Below are 20,334 nucleotides of genomic sequence, written 5' to 3'. Positions count from 1 at the left end.
AGGATAATATTAAAATATGCTCATTTTATTCCCTTTTGCATCATTTTACCCTAAAGTTCTATCCAAATAACCTTGTTGATTCCCTTAAATCTTTTTTTTTTTTTGCTCCTGTCCATTATACACTAGCTATGAATAAACCCAAAGCCAAGGACAACATGTTTTCCCAAAGTTCTATGATAACAAAATACAAATGCTGTTCCTCTTATAGTGGTTATTGACATTATTGAACCACTTTTTCATGTGAGCACCATTTGATCCAGTGTTTATGGACAGGCTTTCATTTTTTTCCCCCCTAATGTAATGCTCTTTCCCACATTTTAGGGTTTCCAGGCTTTCCCTGGGAAACCCTTCAGTGGGACGTGCTGAACTCAATTAATTTTGAGATTCACCAAATGATGTAGCAGTGCCACCATGTTTTTTTTTTCCCCTTGTTTTAGAAGTAAACCTTTTTTTCAGATTACCCTAAAAGCCTCCAAGCCCCCCATCCCACATCCCCCTCTGGGCAGGATCACAACCACAGCTGTTCTGGGCAGCAGGAACAGAAAAACCCTGAAAACCCAAAGCTGTAACAGGGGGTTTTCTCAGCAGCTCACAGGCCATGAGAACACTGAGAAGTATCTTCGTGCTGCAGCAAGGGGGGTGACCCCCCCAGAGCCCAGGCAGGATGGGGGTTTAATGTAACATCAGTGACTTCACTCAAAAATCCGGGTTTAGTGAGAATTCAAACAAAATTACACTGAGCAAATGCAACATTATTAAGAACAAATCAAAACAATCACCTCAGGGGTGATCCTTGTAGTGATATCATGGATATTTACCCATGGATTTCAGCTCAGTGTGGAGATCAGTCTCCACTGATGAGCTGCTCTCTGGACACCCACTCTGGTCCCACACACACCACTGGCTGGCTGTGCTTTCCCTCAAGTCCTGCTTGAAGGATGCAGCCTTTGGTTTCTCCTTGTGGGATAAACACAAGCGGGTGGTCGTTTCCTGGGGTGTATTTGTTATATAAAAATATTCAATAAATCTGTCCCAAAGCCCTTTCAGTGCCATGGCTTTGCCTGTGATCAGTGACCTGTCCCTGATGTTTAATGGCTGGGCTGGAGCAGTGCCTGGGCAGCAAAGGAAAGGGAGCTGTGCCCGTTTCCATTCCGAGCGTCACCAGCACAAGTATTCACACGGAATATTTGACAGCCTAATTTGCACCAGCGTTGCACATGAAACAGGAACGTTGTCACTTTCTATTCCAAGAAAGTTTTGGGATTTTTTTTTATGATTCAACTCAGAGGAAAGAGGAACAAAATTTGTTAATTTCGAACCCTCAAGCCGCAATTTTCAGGAAATTACTTCGCAGCGCTGTTCTCTGTTCCACTACATTCTCAAATTCATTTATTTGAAACAAAGCACTAACACAGTTTATGTACACAAAGCAAGAAATTAAGAGTCTGGATTTTCTCTCACTCTTCTTTGTTAACTTTTGTTACCTCTCAAATTAGTAATTAATTATTGAAACATCAACTTTACACAGTTGAGCAACAGACAGAGCAAGTGAATAAACGGTCCGTGTGCCTCACAAATTTGGCACTGGAAAGCAGAAGTGTGTGATCACAGATGGGAATGAGAACAAAAAATAGCAGCACAGTAGATTAAGAAACTGAATTATTGCACAAAATTAGAATTTTTTTGAGGAAGGTCAAGGATCCCTAAATAGTCAGTCAGAGCCCAGGGAAGTGAAGTCTTGGTGCCCCAACACAGGGGTGAGAGGCAGGGAAACACTGCCCAGGGATGGGGCAGCCACAGCTTCTCTGGGCAATCTGTGCCAGGGTCTCACCACCCTCACAGCCAAGAATTCCTTCCCTGTATCCCACCTAAGCCTGCCCTCTGGCAGTGGGAAGCCATTCCCCCTTGTCCTGTCCCAGTGTCCCTTTCCAGCTCTCCTGGAGCCCCTTTAGGCACTGGAAAGGGCTCTCAGGTCTCCCTGGAGCCTTCCCTTCTCCAGGTGAACACTCCCAGCTCTCCCAGCCTGTGTCCATGCCACAGTTCATATTCCCTCTGAGAGCTCCACAGAGCTCAGAGCCCACATTTCAACTTCACCCAGCTGGGGCTGTGTTTAGGAAAGATGCTGATGCTGTTTGCACTTGCCCTGAGGGAGGAACAGCAGCGGTGAGACACAGGAACCCCCTGCAAGTCTCAGCCTTCTGGGGCTGGTTTTAAAGTCCCAGCTCCTCAGGCCCCCTGCAAGTCGCCCTTCACCAGGGGAAACTTCTTGGCCCTTCACTCACCTTATCAAATGTCAGCAAAAAATAAAGCCCCAGGAAGAGTGGGGAGATGCCAGATTGTTTCCAAGAAATTATAATTTAAATGTTGTAACAATAGCTACAAACGCTTTCCCTAAAGAGAGCCCCAAACAAGCACCCAAGGAAAATAAAGCTGTGGTGGACATACTTACACAGGATTCCCAACACATTTTGTGGAAGTGCCAGTAATTCAGCTCCAGAGACAAATCCCCTCCCAGTTTGCTCCACAGCATCAAACATTCCTCCAGACTTTTTGCCTTCCCCCAAGTGAAAGGGAACATCCACAACCCCCACATGGAACAGGATAGAGGAAAGGAGGGTTTTGGCCTCTTGGGATTTATAGGAGGCAGCCAGGATGTCACCCGTGGGAGTGGGAGGGTTTGTTACCACCTGGGCACTCATTTACCAAGCAACCACTGCCCCTCACAAGTGGTTTATGTTCCCAGCAGATCGATGGAGTTGCCACAAATTAACACAAAGGAAAAGCAGGCAGGGATTACATTGTGAGGATCTTCTCCTAAAGAGGAAGAAAATTGGGTTAATTACAATCAAATAGCTGATTTTTGGAAACCTTTCTGTAAAGCAGAAGCAAAACAGAGAGGAAAAAAATCAGTGTTGCAATGTCATGTATAAACTTGTGGAGAGAGAGAAGGAACGCTGCTAAAAAGTAGATTTCAGCCCACTAAAAGCAGCTCAATATTTGAAATTTTGGGTGACAAAATGAGCCACTCAGGTTTAGTTTCATGCCAAGTTGACAAGCAAATGTCATTTTCCCCTTTAAAAGAGAAATTAATGAAGAATACAGGTATTTAGTGTTTGAGATCTTTCTGGTTATCTGATATTCCATCTTTTATAGTCCCAAAGGGAAGGGTTTGGCCTTCCAGATTTTGAGTCCTTCTAGATTTTAACCTGCAGAATAAAAGAACACCAACTGATGGAAACTGTTGTTCTGAAAGCCTGGGCATCCTTTCTGTGGGAATGAATCCTTCCTTCAAAAAAAAAATGTGGATTTTGAGATTAAGTTGCAAAATGGTTGTAAAGCTCTGGAAATCCTGACCTGAAAGGTACTAAAGGAAACCACCACTAGATATCACCATTTGACTATTGAATAAATCTCGGAAAAATTGTTAATGTTGATCTGGAGTGCAAAAATCCCAATTATCCTCCAGGCAGATGAAGTCACCTTCTAAAGGGGCTTAATTCCCATGGCCTGGAATTAACATGTCACTTAAAATAAAATTTAAATAAAAATGGTATTTAAGTGTGTAACAAATGGATTTGTCTCATCTTTCCTGAAATTACCAGATTTGGCTCCTAAAATGTACTCTGCAGTGACATCTCAGCCATCTTTCTTTCTATGAGGAGAAGTTAATTTTTGAGAAGTTAAATTTTGGATCAAACCAGAGTCACAAACACTGGGTGGAAAGAGCACGTGGACGACATTTTTCCATGGGCAAAGCTACATAAAATCAATACAAAAACACAGTCTGGAGTGCTTTACATTAATAAAGTGCATTTATCTACACCTTCCCTGTGCTGTGAAAACAGGGGTCATTGTGCTAAAAAGCCACATAAATTACTTAATTTCCCTCAAAACTCTGCTGTGATGTTGTTTTCTTTCCATTCCAGATAGAATTGCCCACACCTTTGACAAAACTAATTTAAAAATGGGCTCTGAACCCGGCCCTGAGAAGGGATGGGATGGATGGAGCTTCCCAGTAACCTCAGCTTGTGCCAGACACTCAGTTTTGATGTCCATGTTCTTCTCTGCTGCCCCGTTCCTGCCACGGCGATGGAGCAGCAGATCCATCAGGGATTCTCCCACTGAAATAGCTGCTGATGATCTGTTGATTTTAATACCAAGGGCTGGCTCTGAGGGAACCAGCAGAGCAAAGTGGGGCTTCTCCAACGCATTTCTCAGCACTGGGAAGGACACAAAACCACCACAGTCTGAATGGGCCTCAGGTTTAACCTCTGACTTTCTCATTTCCTGAGGAAGAACCTTGTGCAATTAACTTCTTTCCAGACTTTGGTTGGAACTATAAATAGATCCCAGGGGGAACCAAGGGCAGCTCAAATGCCAGGGAGCACTTTTTTCTCCTGCGAACCCTTGGGTTGCTGATGCCCTTGGGAATGTTTTCCCCCCTCACCCTCAGTTAATTTATTTGCTCTCCCAAGGAAAACTGAGGAGTTCTGCCAACCCTGGACTCCTCTGGAGTTTAATGAAGTCATTCCTAAGGACTGCTGACTTGATTTGGAATACTGAGAAGGGCATTCATGAGGCATGTGTGGAATTAGGGCAGGTCATCCTTTTCCCTGTCATCCTCTTGGAAAACAAGGACTAGATTTAGTATTGGATTTAGCATCAAATAGGAATTGTTGAGCAGGCAATGATCAGTTAGGTTTTGGATGTGTACAAGTCTGATTTTATGGAATTATTTGTTCAGTGGGAATTGTCTTTGCCTGTCATTTTACTGACGAGAGAGAAGTTCTTACTTTGGCCTCCCAGATCCCTTTTCCCTCAGGAGCAGCTTCTGCTCAATCCTGCCACCCAAACTCCAGCCATCCCTCTTTTCTGTCCTCCATCTGAAAATCCCCATCCTACCACAACGATATCACGGCAAAGTCTGCCTCAGGGTGAAGGCTGTTTGAAAAATAACATGAAATATTGAAACTTGGGTGTTCAAGATGAGACAAAGAGCAAGAATCACATTTGAGAAGGCAGCTGAGGGAAATTAATTATTAAGGGTCCATATTCCTTTATTCCTTTATTCTGCAAATTCCCATCTCTGCATAGGCCAAAACAGGCCCAGTTTTAACTCTAAGCCCCATTACACAGCTTCTATTACAGTAAATGCCACTATTTAATAAGTTAAATTATTTGAATTAGGAGCTTCAGAGTGAATCTCTTGTGAATTCAGATCTTCTCAATGTTCTTTCAAGCCTATTGGTATTTTCTTTCAGCTCAGAGATGACTTTAAGAAATGCCCAACAAATAAAGATGCTGGATTAAAACAAACAAACAAAACCACAGGGATAAAGAAAAAAGAAAACCACAATAAAAACTTTCTTTACTAGAAAAAAACTCATTTTACAATGGGACACAGTGATTCATTTCTGTATTTACTGAGAAGTCAGAGAAAGGGAAGAAAATGAGTTTGAAAGTAACAAGATTTCTATATCAAAACTTGTATTTAGATTTCCAGAGATGCAGGAATCTTGCACTACTTTTTCAGGAATGTTGCAGTCATTTTTGCTTGCTTATTTTGCCAAAAATTAAACACTTTTATATGTTGATGTAGCACTTGAGGACATGGTGACTGTGGTGGTGCTGGGTTGAGGGACTTGATCTCAGTGGTTGTTTCCAACTTTAATGAATCTATGACTCTACAGATACTATAAAAACATGATTAATTTTAGAGAGAAATAATTTCAAATTCTGTATTAAAAACCAGAAACCAGTGACTTTTACTTCCCCTACGCTTTAAGCCTTAAACCACCAACTTGAAAAAGTGTAGTGTGTAAATGTTCCCACTTCCCAAGCTCATCCCTGGAGTGAAATATTAATACCCTAATCCCACCCAGCCCTTCAGCCCAGCTCAGTCAGGATGTGAACTGCACCCTGCAGCCCCGTTTCACCCCCACTGGGTTGGAGATTTGCAGGTTTGGGGTGCTGAACTCTGAGCTGTTCCCGTTGGGAGCGTTTCGCCAGCTCAACAAAGCCAGCGAGTGCAAGAGGGCTCCCCTGGCCTTGGAGGTTTCTATGTTCTGCTCCTGGGAGATCTGGAAGCTTATCTGCTCCAGGCTGTTCCTCAGCCAGCTGCAAGTCAGGAGGTTGGTTACAGAGCCACACCTGGCCAGGCTTTCTTCAAAAAACTGCTTGTAGAGCTCTGCCACCTTGGCTTCCACGTACTTGTTGAGCGTGGAGCTGGAAAGAGGCTCCTCAGAGAGCACGATGCTCCTCTCTGCAGCTTCATCTCCAGCTTCCTCCCCAGACAGGGATGTCACACTGGGCTTTTCGGGGTGCTCACAGGGAGGGGACTGGCCCAGGGGAATATCTACGGACAGCAGGACAGGGCCATCAGGGAGTTTATCACACACGTGGTCCAAGACGCAGCCCGAGTCACACGTGTGCTCCCCCACACGGTCCCCGCCGATCTGCAGGTCGGGATAGTTCTGGTAAATGCTGTTGCATGGCCAGGATCTGTACAGATCCAGCTGGCCCAGGCTGTGGCCTCTCCTGGGGATGTGTAAAGCTGGGGATACAGGTCCTTTGAGCTGCATTTCCTGATCTTCTGTGGGTTCCTTTTCTCTGCATCCCCAGCCGGGGCCACTCCCGGGCTCTGTTTTGCTGCTTCGAGCAGAGACCTCATCCCGCTTCTCACATCCATGAGCAAAGCCGTTGATTTTTGGGATGTCTACAAGTTTCTGTCTCCAGATTCCCTCTTTAGCCTTTTGGGATGCAGGGGATTTCTGAGGCTGATCTTGATGACAGCTTTCTTTATAGATGAGCCTCATTAAGGTGCCTTCTGCCAACATGAGGACAAGTGGGAGTAACAGCCTGATCACCAGAGTTCCATGGAGCCCTGGGACTGAAAGACAGGCAGATATTATAATAATAATAATAATAACAACAACAACAATAATAACAATAATTTTTTCTTGAGAGTATTTATTTTTAGCAAACATCAAATGACAAGCTTTCCCTCTTTTAAACTTCTTTACCAGGCCCACAAAAATCATTTTGAAGATAAAGGGAGGGTATAAAACAGCTTTTCATCTGTAATATCCATTCTGTTCCCAGGTCTGTAAAAATCAGTAGATTAATTTCACTTGTCTGTGTCACCATCAGCAGTTGCAAATCAATGTTTTCCATTGAAAGATAAAGATTTCTAAGAGCTAAAGAAGTGACACAGGAAGGAAATAAAGAGCAAATTCAAATTTGGAGGTTGTTTTTGAATTGAGCCCTCCTGTGAAGTACCAAGGAGCTTCAAAAGATGCTGGGAGGTCTGCAAGTATAATAAAACTGCACCCAAAATGCAGCTCACGTGGTCAGAGGTGTTTAGAGTCCCTCTTAGTGATGAATTTAAAAGACATAGTTAATTTGTCTTCCCCACTAGTGAAGTGATAAGGAGTGAAAAGTGTCTCAAAATAACCTACATTTAATGATTCCTTATCATTCCTTTTCAATTCACCTACTGTTAAAATCAATGGGAACCTTCACCTTTAAAGTCAGACCTGAACTCACCAGGGAGATCATCACCACTCCCCTTATGGAGGGATGGGAAAGAAAATCATTCTGTCCCTCAATATATCTTTTGAATCACTGCCTAATTCAAGTGCATTCACACTCTCATAGCGTGCTCATGGTTTGAAATGGTGTTTTTGTCTTTTGGGGGGTTGTTTTAGCTTGACTGGCTAAAGGCCCTCCTTGGAGCTGAAGGGAACCCTGGAATTTTGAGGCCAAAGCAGACCAGCAAAGGCAGCACACTTGGCTACATCAGCATAGCTCGTTATCTACAGAATCATTTACATGTGCAAAAAGCTGGACAAAATATTCTTAAGCACTTCAGGCACTTAGGAAACCATTTTCCAAAGAGAGCAGAATATCTGGCAATTTTAATCTTGCTGAATTTGGAATGCTGCATTCCTTGTAGGATGTGTAACCAGGTCCTTACCCTGGTCTGTAAGAGCTCAAGGTACCGAGCTCCTTCCCTGCTAATAAATTTTGGTTTATTGCTTTGAGAACGTTCATGCAGAGCTAAATAGGGTAATCTTAACAAAACTGCTCTGTTTCAAATTAAATAAGTGGCTCCTGCGTTCTGGGACGAAGCATAAGGGAAAAAACAAGGCAGAGAAAGCCCAACTTACCAAGGCCGGTGGGGTCCGAGGTGATTTCCCCGAGCCCAGAGCTGTCCCACTCCAGCTGCTGGGACAGGACAGACTGTCACATCCTCCTCCTCCCCTGCTGGCTGTGAGCAAAGAGCCTGACACACACACATGATGTGCTTCCCCATTCTTTGTTCCTCGTAATAAAAACAGAAGCGATCCCAGCGGGAAAGGGCGCGGGGTTTGAATGCAAAGGCAGGACCAGCCCCAAGGAGGATGTTGGAAACTGGGCTGAGATATTTCCAACCGCAGCGCGATGCCAGCGAGCTGGGACTGCCATAATAGGGCACAGGGAGGGATCTGAGGGGCCTGTGCTGGTTGAAATGGGAACCAAATTTCACCAAACACATCCATTGAGAGGAGCTGAGAGTTGCTCCCCCACCCAGCTGACTTACTGTGCTATTCACACCACTTCCCCTTTGGAGACACGGCTAAATTTAGACTCCTGTGATGTTCTGCTGATGGGAAAGAAGCTGACAACTTCATGTCATCAAGATTTTGATGAAATACCCCGTGTTTATAGCACACAAATATGAGAATCTGTGAAAGCAACAGCCATGGGACAGCTGTGCACAATCATGTTGCTCTTTGAACAAACCCACTTTTTCTGGGCTCAAAAGCTGCCTCTGGCTCAATGGCACGTCTGAGGTTCCTCCAGGGTGGTTTTAGGGTGTCTTTTTCAAGCTGAAGCCAAGCTCAATCCCTGAGCCATCCCACTGCTCAGCACAAGATCCGGTCCCTACACAGACTGCACAGTTTTGTGTTGATGCCTCTTCTAAATTTCCTTTTTCTCAGAAGACAAAAAAGAAAACCAATAAATCAGAAGCTGAATCTCACCCAAGTAACAGACAAAAGACCTTAAAAAGACATTGTTTAATGGCCAGGACAAGACAAAAATATAAAATAAAACTGGAGTGTAAAGATAACCTCACAGCAGCACACTGATTGCAACCCATCACTCAACATGTTTTGGTAGAGAAATGATGTTCATACAGAATGGTTTGGGTTGGAAGGACCTTAAAGCTCATCCAGTCCCACCCCCTGCCATGGGCAGGGACACCTTCCACTAGCCCGGGTTGCTCCAAGCCCCGTCCAACCTGGCCTTGGACACTTCCAGGGATCATGGGGCAGCCACAGCTTCTCTGGGCAACCTGTGCCAGGCATCACCACCCTCCCAGTCAAGAATTCCTTCCCAGTATTCCATCTAACCCTGTCCCTGGCAGCAGAAAGCCATGTTGTGCCTTAGAAATTAATAAATTTAAGGTCTGAAGTAACTCTGGCCATTCAGGTCCAAGGGAGTCTCCAAAATTACTCTTCTTCCTTCCTTCTCACCCATATTTCAAAAAAGACCCCACTTTCTGTAGAGGCAGAATTACAGCTATTTTTATTCCCACCGAATTTACATAACAGCCATTTTCCACTTAAAGGCTGTTTAAAATTACTTCATATTTAATCATTTTACATTACTAATTTCTGCACAGAAGGCATGGCTGGGAGAGAGCCACTGCTCAGACTCTTGGGGGGCAGGAATCAGGGTGGTTCAAATTCCAAGTAGTTTAAAACCTCGCTGAGCTTGTAATGAGTGCCAGCTACAGCTGGAATTTTTGTGCAGCTGTTTCAACAAAACGCAAAAGTAACAGAAACAAAGAAATCAAGTCAGATAATTCATCTTTTGTGATTAAAACTAAATCACCTCCCATTTCAGTTGCAGTCAGCAACCTGGTCTAGTGAAGGTGTCCCTGCCATGGGATTCCTTCCAGTTCAAACTATTCTGGGATTCAGGTGTTAAATGCACCAATACCCAAGGAAATCAATGCATTTCTATCAATTCCATCAAAAAGAAATGCCCTTTTACTGCCAGAAAATAAAATCATAAGTAAGTTATTTCAGAAGCTGAGCACAGTCGGGAGAAACTGCAAAGCAAGGATGTCTGAATACAGAGATAAAAAAATTGCTATAGCATTCGACACCTATGGAATGTATGAAAAAGGCATATATATATATATATATATATATATATATATATATATATATATATGTGCACAAGATAAATACTACAGCATGGTCTGTTACCCCACACACTTGTATTACACAACTATGGCTGCACGTAAGCAAAGTCCTCTTATTCAGTTCAGCCTGTGTATTTACACGCATAAAACGTGAAACAGACAAATTTTTAATTGTTTTGTTGTTTGTTTGTTTTTCCCAAGCACAGCTGCCGCAAGCCCTTTAGTTTGGATTTAAGCTGCCAGCACATCCCTGAGCGGCCCAGCCGAGCCCTCAAACCCCGCGGCAGAGCCGCCCCTGCCCACCCCCTGGCGAGCGCAGCGCCGCGCTGCTGACACAGGAAAAGGCTTCATTAACAGAGAAAAACGCCCGTTTTCCCCACACAGCAGCGAGCAGAGGGAAGGCACGGGGAGGCAACAGGCACGGGGCGGTGCGATGGAGAGCTCGGGAAGGACCGGAGCCTCTATCCCCTCACACAGCACCACCCGCCCGCCATCAGGGCTCTCAGCTGCCGCAGCCCCCGAGGGTTAAATAAGCGAGGGGGCGGGGACTCGCGCTGACGGACAGCGGTCTCGCCCAATGGGAAGGCGGGGAAGGCCCGCCCCGGCCGCTGAGTGGCTACCGGTTGCCGCAGCAACGGCGCGCGGCGCCGCTGACGGGCCGCGGGCGCCATTGAGGCCTTTCCCGGCGCGGCCGGGCCGGACCTGGAGCTCAGGGATCCCATGGATGAACTCAGGGATTCCATGGATGATCCCGGGTATAACACGTGTGTCTGATAACCTCGGGTTGTATAAACACAAAATAACCTGCCCTGCCTGCTGGGGAAAGGGCTCTGAAAGGAGCTGGGAGTTCTAGTGGTGCTCACGTTGCATTAATAATGTGCCCGTTTCCTTTTATTTAGGGGTTTTGAAACACCAAGCGACTTAAAATGAGGAAATCGCCAGGTTCCTGATGATATCTTCAATAAGCCAGTTTGTGAGAGAAAGAATTACTATAAAGAAATATTACATACTGCTATATCGTGTATGTATATTTTATATAGTTAACATATATAGGGAATCACTATATATTGCTATATGGTTTGTATATTGTATATAATTAACATATATAAGGAATTACTATATATTACTAGTACAGTATATACATGACCAATTTTGATACGTCATGAATACAACACCCAAAATAAATGTTTTTTGTACTAAATACCTGGATTTTGGATACTCAGTACTCACAGCAACACTGTGCTCACCTCGTGTAGTAACAGCAATTTACACTTCATCACTTTGACCTTCAGAATCCTTCTGCATTTCCAAAAGTTTACCCATTCAGTCCAAATTTTTAATGATAAACTCCAAAATTTTCCTAGTGAACTTTTCAATCTGAAACATTCTAGCAAGATCACGTAATATGGATAAATCACAGAGTATTTCTGCAGGAAAAACCCAATAAAATATATGATTTATTTGTGGAGTGGATTATTATGTGTAGGTACAGAGCAGGTGGAACCCAAACCCTTCCATGAAATAGGTGCAACACGAGCTGAGGGATATAATGGGGTATCCCAGAACTTTCCATGGCATGGAGACTGAGAATGTGAAATGAGAAATGAATAAAATCCCACAGGAATTGGTAGAAAAGTTTATTATTACAGCACACACTGTTGGAACCCGAACAGCAAGTGAAGGCCACACTGTATGCACACACGGAGCTGGGTTTCCAAACAGATTTTGGAAAACTATTTGTAATAAGCTTTAAATTAATGAGCAACAATTAGGGTTTTAAGACTTCTTATAAACAAAGAAGAAAACCAGTGATTTTTACTCTGAGTTGTACAAGTGGATACACAGGGGAAGGAAATGGGATTCATTGCATTTTCGAAATGGCATCCAAAGCCCTTTTTCCATCTTATGGACCATTTTTAAGACACTAAAGAAGGACAAGTGTGAGAGACAAGCAATAATCACCTTGAAAAGGCACCTCAGTGTGACTGAGAGCTCCTGGCTGGGCTGTTGTTCACACAGAAAGAAGCTGATCCTGTAAAAATCACAAAACTCCTTAAAAAAATCAGATTATTGGTTTCCTCCAGAGGATGAGAATTGAAGTCTGGGATTTGGGCAAATCCCGGGGCAGTTTAGAGCTGAGAATGGGATTCCTGTAGCTCTGCAGATCTTCCAGGTGGTGCAAAACTTGGGCACGTCCAGCCGAGGAGGTACCTGCTGATGTACCAGCCAAGCAGGGAAGGTAAAAATAAAGAGTTTTAAATTCTTCCTGCACCGCTCTGTGGCAACACAAATATTAAATACCACAGTTCCCTGCTGTGGGCAGCATAAAGCTAATTAATTACAATTTGTAAAAGAGCAGGGAGAGGGTTGGGAGAGCTCTCTGGGCTTGGGATGCAGCTGCTGCCTTGGCTGCTTCCAACTTGTGCCTGCCTTGGGAAATAAGTTAATAATGGAAAAACCTCAAAGCTTACAGACAGTTTTGGGGAGGTGTATCTGAAATTAAATCCCATTTAGTCATTAAACCCCATTAGTTGCAACAGGTGTGAGATCCAAGCCAGCAGATTCACCCACAGCAGCAGTGGATTAATGATGTTCACCTTGTACGAATCCTGAGCTTTTAAAAGGTACGGTTTTCATCTGAAAACTCCTTCCAACCTAAAACTTCCAACCGTGAACAAAACATGCAAACAAGCCGATGGTGTGAGAAAGCTTTCTAAAACAATTTTATTGGAATGATACAGGAATGGTTAATATACAGCTTAAATCCTCAATGCCTGCCCTCTACAGAGGAAAAAAATAAGAAAGAAAGGAACAAATTCAGTTCTTGCACCCATGGAAACAGAACTACAGCACAGAGGTAACAGATTCCTGGCACTCCTAAAGTCATGCAAGAGATCTGCATCAAAAAACTCAAGTTTTACACACACCACATAGAGATTTTCGGTATTTTCAGTTTGTGTTGGTGCCTTGTTCCCCAGACAAAGGAATAATTCAGCCTGGCTCCCAGAGCTGGCTTAGGAATGCTGATACAGTTTGAACGCTCCCATATGGCAGGGAGGGGGGACAGACGAGGGGAGTGACTTTGCTTTCTTAAACTTGGCAATTTTCTTGACCATTGAGACAGAGATTGACCTCCTTTCTGAACGTTTTGGATCGCTGAACTGACAGAATTTGGCAGCGAGTTTTAATTACAGCTTCTCCAAAATAATGGCTGCAATTCACCAAACTTGCACAGGAAAACACAGCAAGCTGGTGTGGGTACAGGGACTCGTGTGGCAAATCCCACTTACTTAGTATTCCACAGTTCCCAAAAATCTGAGCAGGAGTTTAGTGGCAGAGAAAGTTTAAGCCAATATTAAGAAAGAAAAATCACCTCGTTCAGAAAGATGAAATCATAGTAAACAAGAAAAATCTGATGCTGGATTTAAAATGTAACCAAACTTTTATTTCCAAGAGATCTTAAATTTCACAGGATTTCAGTAATTTCCTGAGAAAGCCTGTTAATAAAAAAGCACGGTTATGTGTGTTTTCTTTAGGGTAAGGCAAAATCCCTCCATCCCTCTGCCTTGTGATACTGTGGTGCTTTTGTAAGCAGAAGCTTCAAACTGCCTCCCAGGCTCCCAAAAAAGATAAATCAGGAATTAAAATATGGCCAGGAATCACAGGCTCCCTCCTGAGCCACTGGGAGAACGCACAGGTTAATATTGCACGTGGTAAATTCACCAGTACAAGACACTTTGACAGATCTGCAACTCCTGTAATAGCTTTGTGATATGGCCATAACAGTGGAGAAAAGAAGTTTTTAAACCTTAAAAAAAAAAAAAAAAAAAAAAGACTTGCCTAATTATAATAGTTTTTCCTATTCAAACATTTATTTCCTCGTTTGAAAAAATACTATATGAACCTAATGGCTACTTGAACATGCAGTGAGATGTTTAATGCTCTAAGCAGTGTGAACTGGTATTTTTGTAGAGAAATACATTAAAGGCTCTCACCCTTACACAGGTAAGGAAATGCCATTTCTGGCCGTTTTGGCTTGTTTGCAACATTGAGTCTTGCCCCCAGACGTGTCATGGCTCGTGCTTAGGCAGCAGTGAGGGACTCGTGCCCACGGCCCACATCCCTTTTTGGTAAAGGAGCCCACACGGATCACTTCAATGAGAAATGCACGGCTTTGTTGGGTTTGTATCATCTGTACAGCGTGTAACAATGCAACTCTTAAATATCCATTCTACAAAAGAACAAACACAACTTTCCAAAGCAACTACAATGGTTATACTACACAGTACCACCTACAACTCCATCTGAAACCAGGAAAGACACTGAGAAATTACTGTGTAATTCAGTAACAATTTTGAGGCAACTCAGGCACTGAATTAGTATCTGACGAGGTTTTAGATGCTGCTTAAATAGTTGGATCTCTGGGTAAAACCCACCTGCATTTTTAGTACTAAAATAGTTTCTTTAAGTTTCCACAAAACGGACGAATTGCCAGGACAGTTTAAACTAAGTGAAATCATTCATGTCTGATTGCTTGGACTTCCTCAGCCTCCAACCCATCCCAACCCACTCCTGCTCCCCACCTCGAGTTCCCATCTCCACTTGTGTTCAGTTTGGGTTACGTACAGTGAATGCTGCAAGCACCAATCAATGTTAGAAATCACATCTACATTTCTTGAAGCAGAGACAGTTGGACTATTTTATAAAAAGCTGTGGAAATTCCCTTTACAGACATTTAAGGCAGTTGAAATTCACGCTTGCTGCTTGGCCAGTGCTTCAGCTTCCTGAAACAGCAAAAGAGAATTACATGTATTATTAGGACTTTCTCGGTGTGTTTAGAAGGAACATTATAAAACAATAACCTGCATTTTTCAGGTGTCTTTCAGCCTTTTTTAAGTGATCACAAATAGGAACGGAATGGCAACAGGAGAAATACAAAAGGGATTTCCTTCTGGATGGTTTCTCCAAGTGTACTTTTGACTGCAGATTAATTTAATGACCTGTTAGCAGCAACACGGCCTACAAAGAGAACTGCAGTCCCAGTGCCCTCAGTGGGGACAGCCTGGTTTATTTGCAGGGACAAAGTTCAACATCTGCCAAACTCAACCTTTATGTAATGGAGCTGTTTGCTTTTGTGACTGCATTGAACTAACAGACTCAACAATACCATTGTTACCATGACCTAAACAAACCACTTCCAAGAAGTCCATAAGATTTTCAACAGAGGGGATCCAGTGGGTGGGACCAGCCTGTAGGAAGTCCCATGCAGATCTCCCTTACCCTGGAGGTGGTGGATCACTGTGGTTTTCCTGGCTGCCTGCCCTCATCCTGCCTTTGAACTGGGGCTGTGGGAGCGCTCCAGGAGCGTGCTCTGCTCCTCTGGCCGTGGATCGGGATGGCATCGGGCACCCCCTGCTCCTGCAGGGACACCCTGTGCCTCTGGGGCACAAAAGGCAGGTGAAGAGTATGGGGAAGATCAAAAAGAACTACACAGCCTGGGAAACAGCAAGGGTGTTTGATACTTTCTGAAAGACAAGTGGTTCTTTGAACGGTGAGAAAGAGGATCAGTTCCCTGGGCTTTGTAACAGCTCCATTACCCATCCTGGGCACTGCAATAGTGACACCTTGCTCTGGGTTGTTTTTTTTTTTTTTTTTGCAAGACAAAGGACTTCTCTTCAGAACAGGCAAGAAGGTGGGTACAAGTAACTCAAAGAACCTGCTGATCTATTTTTCTTGAAGGTCAAACTTCCATTTCCTTGGGTGTGGTCCTGCACATTACCTGGGAGAGGCTCAGCTTTCCAGCTTTGACACTGTCCCTCTCTCATACTTTTCCTTATTTCTCCCTCAAGGCCCCTCACTGAGCATCCCCTCAGTCCTTAAATTCTTAATAAAGAAATAATTAAGCACAGCCTTTAATTCACAAATTCCTCTCCCTTTAAAATCAAAGAAGGGATATTTAAGATCAATTCAATGCCAGCCTTTCCCAGGGTTTGTAGATCCAATTGGACTCTCAGTGCCCAAAGCACAAACCAAATCACTAGGGCTCAGAAACAGTTACTTGGATTTTCCATGCTCACTTCTGAGCATTCCTGTTTAGCATTTATATGAAACCTTTGTGTCCAGAGTCAACTAACTTCCCAGATATCTCACAAGGGCATTGAATGGAGGTTTCCTGCCAAGATCCTCCTTCCAATCACACACAGGCTGCTCCCAGACTCCTTCCATTTTATGCAGATGCAATGCCATTCCCTACAGTGTTGTAGCCAAGCTTCACCCAGCTCCACTGTAAATTCCAGTTTCAGCACCTACACATCCTTGTCTCCTCCTCAGCAGCAGGAAACCAGTGTGAGTGTACATCCTAATTGTGGGAGGGATTCCCAAAGTCAGCCCAAGAGCAGGATGCAGTGGGTACAAGGTCACTTCTGCAAAGGTTATTTATCATCCTCAGCCCAGAGCTAGATGGAAATTCAACAGAGCACAAGTGTGTTCTATTCCTCCTGTTTAAAATTCACCTTTTCCTTAGGTGAGGGCAGAATTGGAGCATCCCTTAGGATGGAGTCAGAGCACTGCCACCCTGCTGTGTGCTCTGCCAGCCAGCAGGGCCGGGGAGCAGCACTGCTCACGCACCTTACGGAGACAGGTGACCTGATTTGTTATGGCAGCAGCTGCTCTCCGGTCCCGCTGCACTTCCCAGGGGTAGGGCACAAGCTTCCCTGCATCCCACAGTCTGCTTCCTCCCTCCTTGGCTCAATCCTGCCTGCTCTGCTGTGCAGCTGTTCCAAGGAACTTCCCTGAGATTCCCAGGGCTGCGGCCCTGTGCGACGCTGGGGCACAGATCCCAGGCTTTGCTCTGTGCATGAGGCAGCTTTTCCTCCTCGCACCATTCCCATCAGCAGAGCTGCTGCTGGAAATTAGTTTGGCTCCCAAAACTGCCTTCAGTCTGGCCCACAACCTGCAGGTCTCACTGCTGATGGGTCACCATCCACCCTTAAAATTAGGTCTCTTGGTGATGTGCACAGCACGACCTTCGACTCGTATGTGAGTAGAGCTGAAAGGAAGCGGCGTGTTTATCCGCTGGAACAAGAACGCTGGAAGTGACCTGGAGGATCCTGCTGCTGTCAAGTGAAACGTATAAAGCAGGCTTGTCCTATCCTATCAAAATCAAAAGGAGAATTCCAGCCCATTGCATTTGCAAAGCAGCAGCCCAGTTTGTAATTGGCAGAGGAAAGCAAGCCTTGGATAACAAGCTGGAGGAAAAAATTACTCTGAAGCAAGACCATGTTATTTCAGAAACAGTGACTCTGGTTTCCAGGGATTTTCTAGTACAAAAATCTCATCAAAATTTCACATGAATTAAATTTTTTCACTGAACTGAAAACATTCTTTGATTTTGTGGCAGTTTTTCTCGTCTAGATTTCTCATGCATTCCTCACTGCAAATATTAACTCGTCTTTTGAAGTTAAGGCCTGAAAACCTCTGGAGACTGAGTATCTCACAGGTTGACTGGGGCAACCACAGCACACCCCACTATGAGCAGAGAAGATCAAGGTCTGAGATACAGGTTGGGGCTCACTAGGAGGTTCACCTACCTTTGAACCAGGGGGTGCAGTCAAGCCTAAAAACGCATAAACCGCGTTGTTCTCCCGCGCCTCGAAGAAAGCCTCGTAGTCCTGCACCGGGGGAGCCAGGGAGGGGACAAAGACACAAGAATCAACTGTCAGAAATGATCTCAGCTCAGCTTGGGGTGTCACCCAACTCTCACCGAGCAAACTGCTTCATGTGACTGAATGACAAAGGCAGTGTCACCTCAGGGAGGTGTCACTGGCACCAACACCACACCAACTGCTCAAGTGGGAAGGGACAAGCTGGGAATTTCACTCTCTGTCCCAACAAGATGTTGCTGTGAGGTGCTCCAGCCTTTCCCAGCAGGGCAGACTCCACACCAAGGCAGTTGTGACTGGGTCTGGTGTGGATGTCCCTCCTGCAGGAGAGGCTGAGCCTGCACCTTGTCATCACCACTGCTGTCCCCAGATGTCATTGCTAATTCCTGATTACTGATGGCAACTGTGCAGCTGGGGACTCCAGCTCTTAAACCTGTTAGAAGTTCAAGTGAAACCTTTACACTCAGAGTACACCTTTCCCATCATGTTTCCCACTCAGGATTGGTCTGTGCAAATGAAGGCAAAGGGGTGTGGCACTGTTCCTTGTACTGACACACAGGGAAATTAGGGTAAAAACAATTAAATAAAAGAAGAAATACCAAACCCCAACCAAGGGAACCCAGGAAGTTTGTGCAAGCCCAGTGCTGTCTGAGTTACCACAGGATTCCCTCACTCTGACTTCTGAACTCAGCACACATCTGCCCTGTGACTTCCCTGCTCTCCCTTTTGAACTGCAGCACGGCACCAGCCTCCTCCAGCTTTCCTGGGAATGGAATTTGGATGCAGGAGTCCTGGCTGGGAAGCCCAGGGTGAGGCAGCATCTCAGTCTCGGTCTGTTAGAGCTGCTGTTTAGCACAAACTGCTCTGGATTCCTGGCTGGCTCGTGGGGAGCAGCCTAAGGAACAGAACAAAGTACAGGGAGCAGAGGATTCCAGCTGCCTGGAGATCAGGGATGGCAAATTATTGCTCCATTTGCACACGCAGCATTTGGGTACCAGTTTGATAAAAATGTGGATGATTATGGAAAATCCTCCCTGAAGCCCTCCCGTCGACAGGACTGGGGCTGCTTGATAGCAAAGGGCTTGTTTATCTTGCTGGTGCACAGTGCTTCAGCCTGCACCACTGCAGCTCCCAGGAAAGGAATTCCTGGGAGCGAGGAGCGGGGCTCCTGCCAGCCTGCACAGCATCCCCAGTCCCAGCCTCTCTGCTGTGCTCGGGCCAGGAAAGTCAATTTGCTCTTTCCTCTGCCAGTTGTGCCGCATCAGATGGAACAAACGGGGAAGTTCATGCTTGAGAGGCATCAGATAAAGACAGAAAGAGGTTCAAATTCTGGGCACAGAATTAACTTTTACCTTCCTGGAAGCTGAACTGGAGCAACTCGGACTCAGCAACACAAACTGACCAAACTTCAGAAGTTCAGAGTGACATCAAACAAAATTTTGTGGATGAAATAAACCCACAGCAAGAACTGGTGTCAAGTACCTGTACCGCTCCCCAAAATTCCTGTATTCAGAACTCTCTTGGGGTGCAGTGGGGGTGCATGAGAAGCATCTGTGCTAACATTTGGCCTCACATTTGTCATTCCAAAACAACCTTTTTCCATGTCACAACCACGGTCAGTGAATTTTGAGAGCTGAGTGGTACAATAGTTCACTGTAGATATTGTTTCAAGTTCTGCTTCTATTCCAAGCAAGAAAAATTCCTGACACAATTGAGAGTAATTGCTTTCAGTAGCCACAGAATCTCCTCACAAAGGTCCAGCACTGGCAGGTTCTGACTTTACAGACTTTGCAGGTCAGAACCAAGACTTCAAAAGGGCCAGAGGAATGCACACTGTGAGCTCTGTTCAGAGCATATTAAGTTTTAAAAATAAAACTAACAGTTAATCTAATAATCATTCAAGCATGGCCTGCTGAGTACAAGTACTGCAGGGCAACTTACTTTTGATCAAGCATTAAAATAATTACCAGTAGGATTTGTGTTTTGCAACACGAGTTTTAATCTGTCCAAGGCACTGCAGTAAGTGGACCACAGCAGCCCTCCTTTTTGCCAGCAGCACACAGAGCTGATCCCAAGAAGAAAACTGATTTATTATCATGGCAGACACGACTTTATATGATCTGGGATCCGCACCCGGGCAGAACAGATCTCTGAACTGCTATAGAATGCAAGGGTGGTGCAACAGTGCCAGTTTCTGTGAGGTGTTAGTTCACAATCATGAGAATTAAAAAAAACCTCTGAACTTTCAGAGCTGCAGGATGGGGAAAAAAACCCACAAGAAAAAAAAATTATATACACACTGCAAGGTGGGATCTGAATAGGAGACACAAATTTTAACCCCTCTTATGGTGGAACTGGAGTATTCAAGAATCAATTATTATTCAAAAGCCTGAGAGGAGGGGAAATGTCTGACACCTTCCACACCCTTCCCAGGGGTACAGCTGGCCTTGCTGGTCACAGCAGCGAAGCACAGGCTGT

The 20,334-nt window shown here is 44.6% G+C and overlaps 2 protein-coding genes and 1 long non-coding RNA gene across 4 annotated transcripts in view; 1 reads left to right on the top strand and 2 right to left on the bottom strand.

The window, feature by feature from the left end:
• Positions 1–5,453: 5,453 nt before the first annotated feature.
• On the bottom strand, positions 5,454–8,927 carry LOC114062066 (uncharacterized protein CXorf21-like). 2 transcript variants are annotated; one of them, XM_027893104.1, is made up of 2 exons: positions 8,169–8,927; positions 5,454–6,889 (listed from the first exon to the last, which is right to left on the bottom strand). In XM_027893104.1, the coding sequence occupies exon 2, from the start codon at positions 6,834–6,836 to the stop codon at positions 5,901–5,903; it is 936 nt and encodes a 311-aa protein (XP_027748905.1). In that variant the 5' UTR covers positions 6,837–6,889; positions 8,169–8,927; the 3' UTR covers positions 5,454–5,900. The 2 variants fall into 2 exon arrangements, with proteins under 2 accessions (XP_027748905.1, XP_027748906.1); XM_027893105.1 differs by having other exon boundaries at positions 5,454–6,883; positions 8,169–8,225.
• Positions 8,928–10,845: 1,918 nt separating this feature from the next.
• Positions 10,846–11,210, top strand: LOC114062055. Its single transcript, XR_003572299.1, has 2 exons — positions 10,846–10,959; positions 11,095–11,210. It is a non-coding gene; the product is annotated as an uncharacterized LOC114062055 (long non-coding RNA).
• A 1,684-nt stretch (positions 11,211–12,894) lies between these two features.
• SH3BGRL (SH3 domain binding glutamate rich protein like) overlaps positions 12,895–20,334 on the bottom strand; it is a 29,819-nt gene continuing 22,379 nt past the window's right edge. Inside the window, exons 3-4 of the mRNA XM_027893093.1 lie at positions 17,785–17,865; positions 12,895–14,979 (exon numbers count right to left, since the gene is read on the bottom strand). Coding sequence (XP_027748894.1) covers positions 14,947–14,979; positions 17,785–17,865 — 114 coding nt within the window. The 3' untranslated portion in view covers positions 12,895–14,946. The remainder of the gene's footprint in view (positions 14,980–17,784; positions 17,866–20,334) is intronic.

The sequence above is a fragment of the Empidonax traillii genome, unplaced genomic scaffold (assembly GCF_003031625.1).
Source record: "Empidonax traillii isolate 1590-97213 ecotype Southwest subspecies unplaced genomic scaffold, ASM303162v1 scaffold380:size670999, whole genome shotgun sequence".
In the NCBI taxonomy this organism is placed as follows: domain Eukaryota; kingdom Metazoa; phylum Chordata; class Aves; order Passeriformes; family Tyrannidae; genus Empidonax; species Empidonax traillii.
This window is presented reverse-complemented; position numbering and strand designations above follow the sequence as displayed.